The sequence below is a fragment of the Orcinus orca genome, chromosome 20 (genome assembly GCF_937001465.1).
Source record: "Orcinus orca chromosome 20, mOrcOrc1.1, whole genome shotgun sequence".
In the NCBI taxonomy this organism is placed as follows: domain Eukaryota; kingdom Metazoa; phylum Chordata; class Mammalia; order Artiodactyla; family Delphinidae; genus Orcinus; species Orcinus orca.
Genome location: NC_064578.1, coordinates 4,205,398 through 4,224,493, shown reverse-complemented (window position 1 = coordinate 4,224,493; position 19,096 = coordinate 4,205,398). Strand labels below are relative to the sequence as shown.

The 19,096-nt window shown below is 42.6% G+C and overlaps 1 protein-coding gene across 4 annotated transcripts in view; it reads left to right on the top strand.

Moving 5' to 3' along the window:
- The window catches only part of USP10 (ubiquitin specific peptidase 10), an 88,528-nt gene that overhangs the window by 30,663 nt on the left and 38,769 nt on the right, over positions 1–19,096 (top strand). For 3 of the 4 annotated variants that reach the window (XR_004477023.2, XM_033406350.2, XM_033406349.1), the window contains exons 2-4: positions 1,081–1,149; positions 7,897–7,957; positions 12,671–13,732. Coding sequence is in view for 3 of the 4 variants with exons in the window: in XM_033406350.2 (XP_033262241.1) it covers positions 1,081–1,149; positions 7,897–7,957; positions 12,671–13,732 (1,192 nt within the window). In the remaining variant the exon portion in view is untranslated. The remainder of the gene's footprint in view (positions 1–1,080; positions 1,150–7,896; positions 7,958–12,670; positions 13,733–19,096) is intronic. The other variant, XM_033406351.2, reaches the window with a different exon arrangement.

Sequence of the window (19,096 nt, the reverse complement as noted above, 5' to 3'; positions counted from 1 at the left end):
CATATATTTTTAAAGTTCATCCATCAGAATCACTAACATTTCCCTTTTTTGGATTTCCCTGTCTTCCCGTTGGGACCATGTTTTTTGCTTTTCTTTAGTATGTATGGTAGGGAAAGCTGAAATGGAGGTAGTGACATGAGTCAGCCGAAAGGTAAATGGAACAAGTAGAAATGTTTGTGAACCAAAAAAATTCTCCTGCAAGCAGGAGTCTACTTACAAGTTTGGTGTACAGAGTTGACCTGTTTCAAAGTGTTGCCGAGCTGTGGTCCTAAGCCCCAGCTGAGGCCACCTGTCTCCGCCAGGGAGGTTCTTTTTCTGATCGAATTTGTGCAGCCAATAACAAAACCCATGCTGAGACTGGAACAGCACAAGCTTTATTCAGTGGCCAAAGAATGGAGAAGCGAGAACCTAGTTCCAAATCAACTTCTCAACCCAATTTGGGCAGGGATACCAAATATATAGGAGGGTCAAGGTAAAAGAGAGGGATTTGGAAAGAGTGGGAGGAATATTCATGACTTATTGGAGAACAGGGGTGTGGTTTGGACCTGGGACTGTTGCAGTTCTCCTTTTCAGCCCTTGTATGGGCTTTCTCAGTTGTCATGGCAGTCCTCAACTGGTGCCGGTGGGTGGGTCATTTAGCATATGCTAATGTATTACAATGAGAATGTAATGAGACTCAACTTCCGCTGGAAGTCACATCTTCCGCCATCTTGGGCCTTGTTGGTTCTAACCAGTTGTTTTTTCCTCTTTGCAGCTTCCTCCCGAAACTTAGATAAGAATAAGGTTTCTATTTGAGGGAGGGGCAGGGGTATGATTCTGGGGCAACAGCCTTGGTAACAAAAGTAAGCTCTATTAACCTTAGGCTGTTCTTTGACAATTTATGGAAAACCTAAGTATTTTATTATTTGTAATTGGAAAACACTCCATCTAGAAATCTGTTCGCAGATCCTTGATTTATTTAATGGAGAAAGGGTGTTGGGGGTTCTGGCCCAGTTATTCATAGGATTGAGATATAACACTTTTTTTCTGAAACTGTATGATTTGTGTATTTTATGTGATCAGTAATTCTCTTTTTTTCAGTATATTTTTGGAGATTTTAGCCCTGATGAATTCAATCAGTTCTTTGTGACTCCTCGCTCTTCAGTTGAGGTAAGACACAACTTTCTTTTATTGAGTACGCGCATAGGTTTAATTGATGGTTGTTTTAGTTCTTGTTTTTTAATATATGCCTTTTGATTAGGAGTTCCAGTGTACAGAAGAGCGTAGAGACTAACATGAGAAATGACTGAACCCACCAATCAGATTTGACTACTGTTAACATTTTGCTATATTTATAAATAGCAAAGCATTACAGTGGAAGCCCCTATTGTATCCTCTAATCCTCCTTCTCCAGAAATGCTGACTCTGCTGAAATTGCTCAACATTGTTTCCTGACTATGGTTTTCACCTTGTACTACATACATATGTATTGATAGATAGTACAGTGTATTGTTTTTGTGGTTAAAAATGTCACATAAGTGGTTTCATACTGTATCCATCGTTTTGTAGTTTGTTTATTTTAAGTTAAATATTCTTTAGATTTATCTATACATTTAGTTCTCGGTCTTTGATTTTAATTGTTAAATTGTTTGGGTTTTTTTGGCCGCGCCCTGCGTGGTTTGTGGGATCTTACTTCCCCAACCAGAGAATTACCCTGGGCCCACGGCAGTGAAAGCACCGACCGAGTCCTAACCGCTGGACCGCTAGGGAATTCACCGTTAATTGTTAAATATTGAACATACCTTCTCCCCCGTTGAGGAGTATTTAAGTCTTCAGTTCTTCCACTGTTACAAAAATGTGGCAGTAAACATATTTTGTCATGTCTCCTCATGCTCCTCTGTGGGTTTCTCCAGGAAATATTCCTAGGAATGGAGTTGCGAGGCTCTGCAAGGAATAAGAATCTTTAGTTTTATTACAGACTGTGCGTCTGCCTTCTAAGTGGTTTTAACAGTCTCCCTTCCCATCAGCAGTGCATGAGGGTTTTTAGATCTCATTTTTTAAAACAATTCTTTTTTCTTTGGAGCTGCTTTGGCTCTTCGTTGCCGTGCACGGACTTCTCATTGAAGTGGCTTCTGTTGTTGCGGAGCGTGGGCTCCAGGCACGCGGGCTTCAGTAGTTGTGGCTGGCGGGCTCTAGGTGCGCAGGCTTCAGTAGTTGTGGCATGCGGGCTCAGTAGTTGTGGCTTGTGGGCTCTAGAGCGCAGGCTCAGTAGTTGTGGTGCATGGGCTTAGTTGCTCCACGGCGTCTGGGATCTTCCCGGACCCGGGATTGAACCCGTGTCCCCTGCATTGTAAGGTGGATTCTTAACCACTGTGCCACCAGGGAAGTCCCTAAAAAAATTCTTGGTAATTGTCAGCATAGACATAGTTAAAATTTTTGTTAATCTGATGGGTAATAAATGGATTTTCATTATTTTAATTTGCATTTCGAGATTACAAACAATTGAGCACCATTACATTACTCATATGTCTGTTGGCAGTGTAGATTTCTACTCTTCTGTTGATTACCTGGTCTATATCCCTTGTCCATATTTTTATCAAATGGCTTGTCTTTTTTTTTTTTTTTTGCGGTACGCGGGCCTCTCACCGCTGTGGCCTCTCCCGTTGCGGACCACAGCCTCCGGACGTGCAGGCTCAGTGGCCATGGCTCACGGGCCCAGCCGCTCCGCGGCATGTGGGATCCTCCCGGACCGGGGCACGAACCCGTGTCCCCTGCATCGGCAGGCGGACTCTCTACCACTGCGCCACCAGGGAAGCCCCGGCTTGTCTTTTTTTTAAATTGATTTATAGGATTAATAATCTTTGGGAGTACATTTTTAAGTTTTAATGTTAAATGTATTGATTTTTTTTCCTCATGGTTTGTGGATTTTTGGTTTTTTAAAAAAATATCTTTAAGAAATTCTTCCTTTCCTTGAGGTAATAAAGACATTTTAAAAGTTTTAAAGTTTTTGTTTTCAGTTTAGTATATAATGAAACTGAGATTGTGGTGTTGATCGTGTGTGTGTGTGTGTGTGTGTGTGTGTGTGTGTGTGTGTGTGTGTGTGTGTGTGTGTGTGTGTTAACCTCCCCCCACCCAATGGCCATAGCAAGTTGTCCCAACACCATTCACCCTTTGCTGGGGTGCCACAGTCAGGCCGCACATCTCCACATGGGCTCAGTGGGTTCTGGTTCCCCTGTTTTAATTGCAGCAGCTTTATAATCAGTCTTACGATAGGACAGGCACCCTTTTATACTTACAGGTATTTTGTCTCTTGTTCATCCATAACTCTTTTATGATCAGCCCTTGAGGTTCCATGGAAAATCCTATTGAAATTTCAATTGGAATTGTGTTAAAATTATGCATTAATGTGTAGGAGAGTTAACGTCTCTGTGATAGTTTCCTGAACAGGATTGTGCTGTATCTCCATCCAGGTCCTCTTTTATGTCCACTCTTCACGTGATTGACGGTTACTATTTTAGTTTAATAAAAACTTATCTGGAACATTTTTTCAGATTGATGTTTTAAATATGAAGACTGTTGAAATTGCATTGAAAAGGAGAAAAGGGAGAAGTAAGTGTATATATTAAGTAAAATCTTAGTTAACTTTTAATGAAATCTAACTAGCCTTTTAGACTCCTTAATTTTGGATATTTGCATGCATATTAGATATTCATGTATGGAGTTCTTTTGTTTGTTAAAATGGGGCAGGAGAAGTTAAGTGCTTGAAACAGGGTTAGTGTCTGGGTGGGCCACTTACATGTAACCTTGGCAAATCCTTGGCTCTTGACCCTGGCTTCTTGAATTCTAAAATTTTTTAGGATTGTGGAAGTAGGATTAAATGAGAACATATTGAAAGCATTATGTAGGCTATGCAGATATAAGAAAGATTTATTACTTATTTTCTTCACTTTAGGAAAAAGAAAGATATCAGAGAAGATAAAGCTTATGTCAGGTTTTATTTTAGAAAATGAACAAGTTCAGCTCAATGCCATCTCTGTCTTTTGTGTTTGTTGATGTTAGCAGTTATGATTTTAAGAAATCTAAGGATATGAGCTGGGAAATAGTGAAAGCTAGATGATATATTGTATTTCCTCAGGCAATAAAATGTATCTATGCATTTTAGAATTCTGTGGAGTAAGGATTGAAGTTTAGTCTTTAATGATTTAAAAAACAGTTAATTAGGACAAACATAATCAAATCCTATATTCCCCAAGTGCTAGTGTTAATTGAGGTTATACTCTGTGTACTATATTAATGATTCAAGTTTTAAACAATTTCTGTCTTGACTCACGCTAAAGTATGGTGGTACTTGCTGGGAACACCACAGGCTAACTGTAACTGTGCTCTTTGTGATTAAGAGTTAAAAAAAACCATAAAAGCCCAATTCTGTACTTTATAGCTTGTCTCAAGTGAGTGTGTGTGTGTGTGTGTGTGTGTGAGAGTTTGTGAGTGCCTGTTTGCAAGTAAGTGTCAGAATAAAAACTTGGGCTTTCCTGTGGTATGAAAATGGAGAATGTACCATGTATCAAGTCTAAAGAGCTGGGTTCCTTTCTCCCTTTGCTACTTAAACAGGCTTGATGGTCTTGGGCAAGTTTCCTCCATCTCATTGTGCCTTTTTTCAAAACTGTAAATTTGGAAAGCGGAGGATGCTTATTTACCTCACAGAAATGTTGGGAAGCCGTTAATGTATTGTGTAGTATTTCGTGTATACCAAATGTTAGTAGATATGAAGGATTTTGATAGTAAAGTTACATCAAACTTTTAAAAAATATTTATTTATTTATTTGGTTGTGCTGAGTCTTGGTTGCAACACGTGGGTTGTTCAGTTGTGGCATGCGGGATCTTTAGTGGTGTCATGCGAACTCTTAGTCGTGGTATGTGGGATCTAGTTCCCTGACCAGGGATCGAACCCAGGCCCCCTGCATTGGGAGCACGGAGTCCTATTCACTGTGCCACCAGGGAAGTCCCCAGACTTTTTATTTGCGGAAGCTATATAGTTGTGTGTCATCAGTGTTTGGGGGGAGGTATGACAGGTGTTGACTATCAGAATCACATATGGTCCAGTAACCTGCAAAAGAGAAACACAGGCTAATTAACATGATTAGGCTGAGTTATCTTTCTCACTGTATAATTATTATAACACAGGGGGCTGGGTTATAATAGTAATATCATCACATGGGACATGGACTGCTTAATGGGGGTGGTGTGTGGTTGCATTGGTGGGTGAGGAATGGTTATCTCATTCCACTGCATAATCATTTGTTTGACCTTTTATCTCAAAGATAAAATAATTGCACCTCATACCTTCACAGTTCCTTCCATGTGGCCATGGCATAAATTAGAACCCTGTCGTATAGTTTTTTTGGCTATTAGGAACTTTAAAGTATTTTTTCTCTGCTTGGGACCAAGGGCTGAGAAACCAAATTTGAGAAATACAGGGTGTTAAAATGTAAAAATAGTCTAACTTTCTACAAAAGCATCATACCTCTCAACTGAGAGTTTTGATACCTTTTCTAAAGCTGTCTTCCAGTTGATAAGCCAGGGCAATTTAAAAATGAATTTCTCCAACTGGAAAAAATGTACAGTATACTTACTGAATAAGTGTATTTTGAGCTCCAGTCATAATCCTATTATATTGGTGTTCGAAAATAGGGAGAGAATGCTTATTGTTCTTGAAACTTTCCAGAAACTCAACTTCGGGCAACTCTTACACCTCAGCCAGCCGTGGAATAAACAAGCCCAGGATAGCATAGTCCAAGCTGCAGAGGTGTGTGCCTGCATGTGTGGGTGTGTGTAGTGATGCAGAGCTAAGACAGTTATTCCCAGTGGTTTGGTGTCTTATTGGGATTTCAGAGGGGAGATTCAGGGTTCATGAGGGTCTTTTAGAGAGAGCACAATAAACAGTGGCAGCACCAAAAAGATGTTAAAATAGTACCTTCTTATTGAAGGGCCCAAGTATTGACCTCACAGTATGATAGCACTATTTTCATACTGAGTCGATTTGATTTTGTATCTAATATAACTAGATTTCTATTTTTTACACTGCTCAGTTTGCATTTGTGTGTGAGATTTTATATTTCTGCTGTGCTTTTAAAATTCTCTATTCTTGTAAGTAACTATGAGAACATTGAACACATCTTACACTTTTATTCTGCTGTGTATTTATTATACCACTTACCACAGACTAAGGGGCATCTTACAAGTGACAGAGGTTCATTGAATTAAAGGCGCCATGTATGAGGCTATAGAATAAAAATAAAACACATTTTTTCTGTGCCTGAACTCACTCCAGCATTCAGTAATTCCCACAATTATGCACTTACCAGATTAGTAAATCAAAATAAATGTTTTAAATACACTAACAGAAAATGGTAGTATTGCCCTGGAGTGTGCCAGGTTTCAGATCCTGTCTCTACCACTCCCTAGAGTTTGTGGAAGTGCAGTGATTTTAAAAAACAAAGTGAAATACTTTGAGCACCTTACAACTGTGTAATTTTCATCACCAGGGGGCACCCTAGTATCACTGATGGAAGCAAAAAGGCAGTTCTGTGTATGGGCGTTTGCTAAATGTCCTGCGTGACTGCCGAGTGACACTACCCTGATTTGTGGCTTCCCCAGACGCACCTTTCTGCTCTGTGTGTCCATGCCAGCGGTAAATGCTGGGGCACCGGGTGTGAGCGTTTGGATGTTATGTGGAATGGTCTTGCACTGCAGGTGCCAGGCCAAGTGCAGCCCACCTGGGCTTTGCTGTGATGAATGCTGGGGTGCCCCCGTGTGGTGGAAACTTGTGCTGCTCTCAAGTCCAGAAAGCGGTCAGTTCCTTTCAAATCTGCCTTTGTTTTCTTAGCTTCTTATTTGTCATTAATTCTCTCAGGCGAGAACTTTTATCCTGTGATTGTTGAATTGACTTAGTAAGTTTGACTGCAGAAAGCAGCTGAGAAAGCCACTTCAGTAGTTCGCAGACAGTCGTGGGCATGAGAATCTCACGGGTGCTCTGAACATCGCAGACTCCGGCACCCCATCCAGGCACCCGAGGCCATTGTACTGTGTGTGCTGCAGTGTGCAGACTTCGAGAAGTTCTGTGTTAGGATGTATCGATAATTGTTTTGTTCTTTTGTTCTGCTTTCAGGTAGCAATTATCTGTCCACTTGCCTTACCTCTTCCCATCCTAAACTTTCTCATCTCAAACATATCCATTTGAAACATTTGTAACTCCTCTAAGTATTATGGAATAGCTAGGAAGGAACATTTTGGTATACTCATGATACCTTCCTGCATTTACAAAGAGCTCAGACACCTGCTGTTTTGCTTTCTCTCTTCCAAACAAGGAATGTGATCACTAGCCGTTAATTCCGTTATCTAAGGCCTCCTGTTAAAAAGGGAGCCACGATTCCCAGGCTTTTCCTTCTCAGGGGCTTTGTCCACTCTCTGCCCCTGGGCCTGGTTCCTGCCTCTGGCTGAGTGGACATGTAGTGATGGTGAACGTCAAGCGCAGATGGTCACGAAGACCCTTTACTAGCGGATGGAGAAAGACAAGCACTGTTGCATTGGTGGGCAGTCTGCAACTCCTGTGAAATGAAGGGTGTGTCCTGAGCCTTTTATTGTAGTGGATTGACATGTCCATTGGAGCCCATTTTTATTTTTTGCCTCATTTTAGAATCTGTTTATTAACAATAAATGTTTGAAAGCATTCCAATGGTGTTTTAAAATGAAGATGTTTAATCTTACTGTCTCTCAGTCTGTGTTATTTTGTTAAAATGTCACGAGAAGTTGCATGGATAAAGTGTTTTAATGAAGGTTGCTTTAATGAAATAGCATGTTTTGCTATTGTTTTAACGATTGGTTGAATTAAAGTTTGTTTTCCGGTTCCCTGTGCAGCTTCCTCCGTACGGTGGAGCAGTTCTGTGTGGCGCACAGGCCGCTGGTGAGCTACCCGATGGTAAGCTTGAGCTCTCCTTCATTCCCTGACGTGCGTGCGGGGTGGGCAGGCTCCCTGGAAGTGGTGTTCTGTTGGTCCATACCTTTTGGATAAGCGTTCCCTTATCGCTTGCTGTTTTTGCTGTGAGCTGTAGCAGATTTAATCACCGAACCACTTTCTGTGCTTCAGAGTGCCGGACGTGCAAAGGTGAGTTAAGGAAACAGTTGCTCATTTCTGTTTTCTCCTAACAGTCCTCAGTGACACAGATACATATTCCTTCATAGCCAAAGCTCTTTGCAAAGGTTCTGAAGTGAGCTTTCTCTCTGGATGCGCTGGCTGCTGGGTCCAGAGCTGGCGATTCTCTGAGCACGTGCTTTCTGCCTGGTTCAGTGGCAGCTCAGGTCTGTTGTCCTGCAGTCTGTGTTTATGTCACCAAGGCTCTTGGGAATTCAGGTGAGCTCTTCACCTCTTGGCCTGTTGTTATTGATTGATTGATTGCCTCTGTCCCAGACACTGAGCTGATCAGTGGAGATGGCCGTTGTTGAGATGCAGCCCTTTCGTATTATTTAAGTTCCCAGTGTTACTAACAGCAGGGGCCTTGCACACGTCAAACCCGTTAGCCCATTTTTCAGTTTGCATCGTGTTAAAGGTTCTCGCTGGCCTTGGAGAAGCTAAAAGCCTAACCTTTTCTTTGAGAGCAGGGATTTGGTTCCCTGTTTCTTTAGCCTTGTCTGACCTATGAAAGGGTTTTATTATAGTTTAGATTTAAATATAAACCCTGAAAAGACTATGTAAACTTTCTGTCTATAGTAAAACGAGAAAGTGATTATATCTAAAATTATTAGCAACTTTGTAAGGAGCATAGGGAGAGGACAGTTCCAATGATTGCTTAGGACGACAGTAAACTAAGCGATGCTCCAGGGACCCACATGCCCTTGCAGCGCCGCCCAGCCTCCAGACTGGCTTTGTTATCTGTGGGTTGAGGTTCTCCCTATCTTCGTGTACTTGGCGCATAGGAGGTGTGCCACAGGTGTTTACTCAGTGCTTAACAGATATCTCATTATTTTCCCTGTCATAATAGTCCTTCCGTCCTGGTCCAGGTAGTGGCCTCACCATCCTCCCAGTCGCTTAGGCTGGAGATGGAGGCTGCACCTCCCCCTCCTCCCCTCGTCTGACCCCCCAGTGTTCTAATGTCATTCGCCTCTAATCCATTTCCTTCTTCCCTCTCTCTCTCTCTCTCTCTCTCTCTCTCTCTCTCTCTCTCTCTCTCTCTCTCTCTCGCCACATCCCTCCTTCTAGGCTGGCATCCTTGCTCAGTTACGCTTCTTGACTTTTTTTAAAATTATTTTTGGCTGCGTTGGGTCTTTGTTGCTGTGCGTGGGCTTTCTCTAGGTGCAGCGAGCGGGGCTACCCTTCATTGCTGTGGGCGGGCTTCTCGTTACGGTGGCTTCTCTTGTTGTGGGCTCTAGGTGCACGGGCTCCAGTAGTTGTGGCGTGTGGGCTCAGTAGTTGTGGCTCACGAGCTCTAGAGCGCAGGCTCAGTAGTTGTGGCACACGGGCTTAGTTGCTCCATGGCATGTAGGATCTTCCCGGAGCAGGGCTTGAACCCGTGTCCCCTGCATTGGCAGGTGGATTCTTAACCACTGCGCCACCAGGGAAGCCCCTTCTTGTTTCTTTTTCTCCATTCTCTCCTCTCTCTTCTCAAGTCCATCTTTTAACCCTCCAAAATCACGGCTGCTCACACTGTTAGTGACAGGCCAGCTTAAAGGCCCCTTTTCTCCAAGGCCTTTTCTGCTCTGTTTCCGTTACTTTTGTTTCTCCTGCAGTGCTAGCTCACTCTGCCTCCCTCTTTAGGCTGAGTTCAGCTGTGGGTGGCAGAGACCACAGTTCATCCGTTTCTGCGTTTAGCAGCTGCACAGTATAGTATCTGCCGTGCTGTAGACTCTCAGGATGTTTTTTTTGTTTGTTTTGCGGTACGTGGGCCTCTCACTGTTGTGGCCTCTCCCTTTGCGGAGCACAGGCTCCGGACGCGCAGGCTCAGCGGCCATGGCTCACGGGCCCAGCTGCTCCGCGGCACGTGGGATCTTCCCGGACCGGGGCACGAACCCGTGTCCCCTGCATCAGCAGGCGGACTCTCAACCAGTGCGCCACCAGGGAAGCCCTCAGGATGGTTTTGGATGAACACTTTAGAGGGATTTGTTCTATTGCCCACCATAGCCAGCGACTCACGCTCTTGGCGGGGGCCCCTGCACAGCGTGCCTTTTATACTCCTGCCTTTTTAAGTCAGTTCCCAAAGAGGGAAATAGCCCCTACCTCTCACCACCCACCCCATCCAGTTATCCTGTCGACTCCACTGACCTCTCTCTAGCTCCTGATCGAAGTAGATCTCTCTTCCCTGTGTCAGGAAGCATTCTTTTTGTAAAGCTGTGAGGCCTCATCTTACCCACCCTCTGCATGGTCATCTCCCGTCTTAAATGTTTGTCTCCCTAGTAGATGTAACTCCTTGAGGCAGAGACCTTGCCTTACCTCTGTACCCCACCCCCCTCCCCGATAATAAGCGCTTTGCACATAGCTAGGTGCTCCGTGATTGTTGAGTTGACTCACTAAGAGTTGATCGGAGAAATCAGCCGAGGAAGCCACTTAAGCAGTAGCTCTCAGACCGACCTGGGCATGAGAATCTCCTGGGGGCCTCTGAACATCGCAGACTCCGGGACCCCATCCGGGCACCCCAGGCCACGGTACCGTGTGTGCTACGGTGCGCAGACTTTGAGAAGTGATGTGTTAGGATGTAATTGTTTTATTTGAGCTGGTTTTCCTTCCCTCAACAACTCCACTGGCTGCGTGACCCGAGTGCTCAGGAGCTTCCAGGCCTTCCACCACTCTTCTGGCCTGACAGCTTGGGCCTTGTCCTGACCTCTCTGCCCTGGAGGGCAGTGCACGTGTGTGTCCACGACCAGTGTTCCTGAATAGGAAAAGGAACTGTTCTGGGTAGGAATCGGACTTCCAGGGATGTGATCAGATACTTTGTTGGGTAAATGTTTTGATGACAACTGTAGCATATTGAAATGGTTCCATTAATGTCACATCACATTCTAGAATGTTGTATGATACGATAAGATTAAGAATTGAGATGTGGAAGGCACTGTCTCTATCGGAAATAATCAAAATCTGGCACGCACTGCATGGTACAGCACATGCTAATTTTTAGCGTGATTCACAAAGTACATCACAGTCTTCAGAGGGCAGCCTCCTCATGCCGAGTGTCCTTCACTTCTTCACGTACACCCATCTCAGTCCACTTAGCAGCATTGTACCCTTGAAACCTCACAGGATAGGGGATATCTGGAAGTAGACTGGACAGTTCACTTTTGGGTATAGTAATAGAGAAATTAATTTCTCTGTGGTGATTGTTTTCAAAATAAGGAAACAGCAGATCAGCTCTCAGGGGCCAAAGGATTCAAATTGTCCTATCGGCGGCTTTATAGTAAAGCCTGCTGTTAGGCATAACCATCATTAGTATTCTTTTTTCAGGAACTTTTTGTTTGTCAGGCTGTTGTATTCCCCCTACCCCCAGGGCATGTGATATCAAAACAGATGGAGAATTAGGAAACTGTTTAGGGCCCTGGCCCCTCTGTGGGGCTGTTTTTTCTTCTCTAAAAAGACTTCCAAAGTAAAATATATTCAGTTTTGTTAACAGAATATGATTATTTTGGTATGGTGATTTTTTTTTTCCTTGAAATACATACCTTGGAAAAAAAGTGTGTCTCTTGTTCTAGACTTGGAGAAATCTTCAGTTATGCACGAAAAATGAGTTAAAAAGCACGTGTCCTTTCCTTAACTTCTAAATGTATAACTATTTCATCAGATGTAAGATGACATTGGTGCTTGGTGTCTATTGAAAGACTCAGGTGATTCTGAAACTCAACCTAATTTCTGAGATGTGGCCTATGGAAAAATGTCCATGTTAGAATGGATAGAATATGTAGGTGGTTGTCAGTGGGGAGAAAGTAATTGAAGGATTGCAAGGAGATTTTTAAAGGTTTGCAGTCCTAACTTTATCTTTTTGGGATTTTTGGAAGTACCTTCATTACCCATGGAGTTAATCTAGTATGAATTAATTTAGTAGAATTCACATGCACTCATGTAAGGCCATTTTTGGACTTCAGTTAAGGTTGTCAGTAGAGAAGATCCGGGAGATGGATAATTTGAAAGAGTGCTTTTGTGTGATTCATATTTTTGGAATTACTAAATTACACGAATTAGAGAAGCCATATATATATATATATATAGCATTGATTTTTAAGTCCCCATGTTAGTCATCTTGGTTTTTTAAAATTCAGTTTTCCAAGATACATATGCCCTAGTCTCACGCTTACAGAGTTCGCTAGTAAAGTCAGATATCATTATTGAGGGATGTGTTTAGATAGGCAGAATATTATTTGCTTTCTATTATAATTTTGTTTTAATTTCTACCTTCTGAAAGTCTCCCTTAGCTACCCTGAGAGTGGAAAATAAATACAGGCTTCTGTATTTCATATCCCCAGGTTAAATATAATTTTGTAGTTATTTATTTCAGCAAATTATTTATTCACAGAAATTAAATGTCATAGCTTCGTTAATTACTACAAGACTAGGTTTCATTTTCAAAAAGGCATAATTACTGAGACTTTTATAGTTTGTATAGCTGTGTTCTTAACTAATGGGATGTTTACTGATCATTTTCTTTCTAAACAGGGCAGGACTGTCAGAGAATTGAATTTGGTGTTAATGAAGTAATTGAACCCAATGACACTTTGCTGAGAACTCCCAACTACAGTATTTCAAGCACATTGAATCCTCAGGCCCCTGAATTTATCCTTAGTTGCACAACTTCCAAAAAGATCCCCAATGACATCGATAAAGAAGTGAACTCCAGCTCAGCTGACTGCCAGTACCCAGGCTCTGCCCTCGCCCTGGATGGCAGCTCTAACGTGGAGGCGGAAGTTTTAGAGAACGATGGCGTCTCGGGTGGTCTTGGACAAAGGGAGCGTAAAAAGAAGAAAAAACGCCCCCCTGGATATTACAGTTACTTGAAAGACGGCGGCGAGGGTGGTCCTTCCACAGAAGCCCTGGTCAATGGCCACGCCGGCCCAGCAGTCCCCAGCAGTGTAGGCACGGAGGATGTGGACTCGATGGGTGATGTGCTCCCAATGGGGACGCCCAGGACTTGGGGCAGCCCCCAGGACCCCACGGACTTCGTCAGCGACGCCGTGCCTGCTGGTTCTTTCCCCGGAGCCCTTGACAGCGGGGCCAGGACTGCAGGGCAGCCTGAGGGCTGCCCCGGGGCCAACTTGGAGCCCTCTCGCCTCCCTGCAGAGGCCAGCAGGGACACCCTGTTGAGGACAGCTGTGGCTCAGCCTGCCGTTGGGACCGATACTACTGAGAACCTTGGAGTCACTAACGGACAAATACTTGAATCCTTGGGTGAGGGCACGGCTGCCAACGGGGTGGAGTTGCACACTGTGGAGAGCTCGGACTCGGAGCCCGCCAGGGCCGAGAGCGGCGCCCCTCCTGCGGACGCCGCGGCCTCTGCAGCGGCCACCGCCCCTGCCGGTCACAGTCAGCCCGCCAAGTCGTGGGCCAGTCTTTTCCATGGTTCTAAGCCCCCTTCCTCCTGCGCCGCCCCCTCGCCTGTGGTTTCCATGGAAGCTAAGTATTCCCCTCCTGCCACATCTTCCCTGGTTTCTGAAAAGCAGGCCGAAGTCAAGGAAGGGCTGGTTCCAGTTTCAGAAGATCCTGTAGCCATAAAGATTGCAGGTATAGTTCAAAAGATACAAGTGTGAAGCCAAGATGGGAGCAGACAGGCTGGGCTAAAAGCTTTGCTGGTATGTTGTTGCCCACAGCTGTAGTAGATTGATTACCCGTGTGTTAAGAGGAATTTCTGAATAATGCCTGTACCTTAAATTTTACTACAAGTATAATGGTATATGAGCAAAATGGGGTGAGGAGGGGGTGTCGTACCTTTATGTTAAGTGGAAAATCCATGTCCATTACCACTTTTTTACCAGTCCTTTCCTATTGACGAATTACATTTCCATTTCTCGCCTTTTGATCAAGTGACTGTGCTCCATTGTGTGACTGTAATAGACAGCCCCATCTGTGTTCCAGCTGTTGTGTACCTTTGGTGTCATAATCCCTGATTTGGACTCACTTTGCATTGTTTCTTTATTTCTCAGGATATAAGAAAGTATTGGGGTTTTTTGCTTTTTAATGCCTATTGTGGATGGAGTAAATGGATTTTACTCAGTTTTAGCACACCAAGGCCAACTCTTGACAAGATGAGAAAAACGGTAACAGTTTGCCGTAAAGTTAATGTTTTATTCGACGTGCTGAGGCTCAGAAGTAGGACCAGTTCACAGTAAAACTATAAAGCTGCATGACTTGTGATTTTTAAAGTTAAAGTAGAAAGTCAGGAACAGAGGAGCCGTGTCTGTTTATATACGTCTAAGAAGCCGGGGCTGCTCTTCAGGTTTCATTGTACCGAGGAGTTTACTAGTAACCACCTTTTCAGGTTTTTGCCCCTGAGCCGAGTTAAAATTAGCTGCCTCACTTAGGCTTTACGTGATGTTTGCTGATATCACATTTTGGTATGCCTGACAGCATTCATTACCAGGATGAGGGGGAAAGCAGTAGCAAGATGCAAAATGCATACCCTTTTATGAATGGCCAGAATTCCATCAGATACAAAACACATCCTTTTGATGGCAGTAAGTTGACAGCAAGCAATACTTAAAAATCTTCTTTTTTTCCGGTTTTTTTTTTTTTTTTTGCGGTACGCGGGCCTCTCACTGCTGTGGCCTCTCCCGCTGCGGAGCAACAGGCTCCAGACGCGCAGGCCCAGCGGCCATGGTTCACGGGCCCAGCCGCTCCACAGCATGTGGGATCTTCCCGGACCGGGGCACGAACCCACGTCCCCTGCATCAGCAGGCGGACTCTCAACCACTGCGCCACCAGGGAAGCCCTAAAAATCTTTTTTAATGAGCATTTTATTCCTTATACAGAATACATTATTTTGAATAATCTAGGTATCTGGAGTTCTCTTAAAATGAGAAGTTAATTGATAGATGAATCACCATTTTGGGCTTTAAAGTGATAACTTTTAGGTTATTTGGGTGAATTTTTTATTATAAATATTAAAATGCTATTAATGTTTTATTATTATTAAAATGTGTGCATTGCAAGGGAAAGCTGTCAAGGTCAGGAAAGGGGAGTAAAAGCCTTTGAATAGATCATTAAGTTAAAAGTTTATTTTTAGTCTGTAATGAGAGATACGTGGTGTGACGCTTTTAAAAACGTGCGTTCTGAGTTTAGTCAGAAGGCATTGTAATTGTATTTCTGTTCCTAAAAATTGCTTCACAAAGGAAAAACCTCCCATTCCTGTGAAATTTTCTCATTCTTTATTTAAAATAAGAAAGAAAAGATTCACTTTAAACGTTTTAAAGCATTCTAGTCATATGACTTTAAATGTGGTTTGATGCGTAGTTTGCCGTGTATGTTAAAATCTAGTTGACCTGCTAAAATCTAACGTTAACCTGCTTTCTAAAACACTGTGAAGGGAATTCCCTGGTGGTCCAGTGGTTAGGCGCTTTCACTGCTGGGGCCTGGGTTCCCTGGTCGGGGAACTAAGACCCTGCAAGCCCCACGGCACGGCCAACAACAACAAAAAAAGTAAAGTAAATTAAAATGATGTAAAAGTAGAGGCTCTTAGTTATTTGTATTAATGGAGAGTGTTGCTACAATTTAATCATTTTTGAGTTGATGCAGTGTGTTCCTCCATTGCTGTGGGGGGACCCCCGTTTATTTTCTTAATTCTATTTTTGATTAGGTCAGTTGTAAAGATGTTTTAATTATCTGAGCAGAAGTGTGGTTCCTTTTAAAATACTTCATTCTTTTGAGCCTGGTTATCGAACCTTAGAAATATACAGTGTAGTAGCTGACAGTTTTCAGTATTTCATGTTGTGAAATAATGCAGTGATAGTCGTCACTCTTGGAATCATACCGAGCTTAGGTAAAGAGGATTGCTTGGAATTTTTTCTTCTGTCACATTCTCCTCCTGAGAGGTTTTACTTTATAAAAACGGTAAGGTAGGTTCAGTTTACTGTACAGATCACTACCACAGACTCCCCCTAAATGGGCACGCTTTTAAGCGTAGGCCCACTTACTTTAAGCGGTATTTAACTGTGTGAAATTCTAGCTCCATTAAAAGATCTGTTGATGTTGGTTATCATAGAATTTGACTTGCATTAGCGTCTAAGTGGTTCTACTGAGAGAATAATTTTTGTGTTTATCATTATATTTATTGACTTTTGGGAAAGAAAGAGGAGGGAACAGCCGTTCAGATAAGATCAGTCTTTTTTGAGTTCTTAGAGTAATATCAGTCTCCACAGCCAGTTTCTGACCCCAGGGCCGTTTATTCTGGATGTCTGCATTTCTGGATCGTCTGCCCTGTCCTTAAGTCTGTGCTTAACAAATGCCAAATAGTTTCTGTATAACCGCAAGTGAAACACAAATCAACTGTAAACAAAGAATTAGAATCACATAAAGCCTTTTGAAATGAAACAGCCAGCTTTCAGTGACCCATGGTAACTGGGTTACCGTTACCCACGGTCTGTTTACCCATTGCTGTAATGGCTTCTGCTTTTACCTTTTTGGTGGCAAGGCCGTCTTCTTGGTGTCATTTGTCAACATTTTTTTTTTCATTTGCTGTTTTTCTTAAGTGTAAACTCTTACTTAAGAAGGAGATGGAAGGGAAGAGCACTTACACTGAAGCACCAAATGCCTTCCCTAACCTCGCGGGGAGTATGAACCTGCACAAGAGGCCCGCGGGGTCCGTGTTTCAGTGAGTGGTTTGTGTCTGCGAGGGGATATATGCCATTTTCCAGTAGGAATAACTGAGCTAGGAGGTGAGCAGAAGAAACTTGAAAATCTTAATTCTTATAGCTTGTATTGAAAGCAGTTGCAAAACTTGAGGCACACCCCTGTTGGAGAGTAAGTATGACAAATACCAGAAAAGTAGGAGTGATCTCTGCCTGTGCTCCCTCCATTAGCTCAGGGTCAGAGTTTGAAATGAAACATATCCTTGTGATGAACATTACACTCTTCCTGGTTTTTTACTGAGGATCACTTGTCCTATCCCAAACCTAAATTGTATCAAATGCTTTCGAATCACAAATAGAGCTGTTTTGTATTTTATGTTTTGCATCAGTGTATTTTGTTTTAAAGGAGTGTAAATAATGGTGGGCGAGGAGAGAGACTAGGCCAAATGCCCAAATAGAAGGAGTTAAAATTCCAGTGTAAGAGAACTAGGTAAACTGAGGTCGTAGAAAGCTTAGAAAAAATTCTATTCTGTGGGGGAATTGAGGTATCTAGTAATGTCATTTATTATGAATTTTGGTAAAACACACTTAATAGATGATTTTGCACAGTTTTATACCTAAAAATTGTTGCTGGAGAGAGCAACAAAATCACTACAAGTTGGATCTGCTCAGAAAAATGAGTTCCTGGGTCTGTATTTATTGTAAACAAACATATACCCTGATTGATCTTTGTTTTAGTGGTTTATAAATCACATTTATATTCAACACTTTCCCTGTTCTTGGGAAATAATTCTCCAACATTTTGCATTTTCTCTTCAAATTCTCCGAAGCAGCACAGGCAGTGACCATGCAGCAGGCCCTGAGCTGAGGAGGTCCAGCACCTGTTTGCAGAAGTCACACTTGTGGGGTGAGAGTTCAGTCCATGTCTAACTTGATAGGTGTATGTCCTTGCTAATATTTCTGTCATGTCTCTTTTAAAGAACTAAATGGACACTCCTCCACTTACAGAACATAAGTTGATCTATAGCCAATGGGTAGTGGTACATTTTGGTGACTTTGCTGTCCTCCACCTGATGAGGTAACCAAGATAGCGTGTGTTCTTCCAAAGTGACGTAATGAGGAAAAGAAGAACACTTGGAGAATGTTCTGGACAGTTAGGAAGATGACAGAAAAGCAGGTCGGCAGCATCAGAATGTCAATTACGAGCCGGTTATTGAGCCTTAAGAATCAGTGAAAGTTCTGCAGCTTGCGTTTTCATGGATTTTAAATGATAATATGACCTAAATGCTAATTTTAGGAAAACAGAATTTGATGCATAAAAATATAAGAATAACCCTAGTTTATATGGACTTAAAAGTTTACAGTGCCAGTATTGCCATTGCGTTTATGGATCATTTCATTTGAGTGATTTGGGGTCATGTATGCGGGCTACTGTATACGTCAGTGTTTGAGCTGTTACGAAGATGAAGATAATGGTTTCAGTTTCATATCTTTTATGTGATACGCAGTCATTCTGGCATTTTGTGCCATGCCTATAACATCATTCCGGGGCAACCCTGCCAACTACTGTGGAAAAGATGGTTTGAGGAGGCCACCTTCGTAAAGTTACTGTCTAAACAGATCTGAGTAGTAAATTATACCAAGAACAATGGATTGAAAAGAAGGCCTCTGGGGGGAAGGTTTGTTACTACAGTCAACTTCTGATAATTTGCCCTAAAAGAAAGTAAAATAGAAAACCAACAGTGATGACTTGGGACCATAGGTCAGATTTAACGGTTCAACCTCAGGAAATACCCCACTCTCTCTCTTCTTTGGCTGCCCTTCAATGCTCATTGGACTTCAGCAAAATCTAAATGGAAACGGTGATGATGTTATTATAAAAGGAACTTAATTAAATAGAGCCAACTGTTATACCAAAAAATTAAAAGCAGTATTCATACTCGCTTGTCTGCATTCATGAATATTGACTTCTGAAATACAGCAGTAAGACTCATTTATTTTAGGAGCATTCAGTAACAGGAATGGAGATTGTTTACAGGAATTAGCCTTGTCTTTGCACCGGTGCTGCTTGACTGGGTGGGAGAAGAGGAGCTGCGCATGGCAGACTCCGTCAGACGTTAGCGTCTGGCTCAGTTTGTGGTCCTTGAAATTCTTCAGGGGGAGGAACGCTCAATGTACAGTGTGTTATAAAACTGAACATTTAAATTGTGTGGATGTTTGGTTTTTAAGAGAAAATCTTAGGCAATAAGATATTTAATCTTAATTTTTTACAACCTTTCATTCCTTTTGAAATGTGACTTTATTA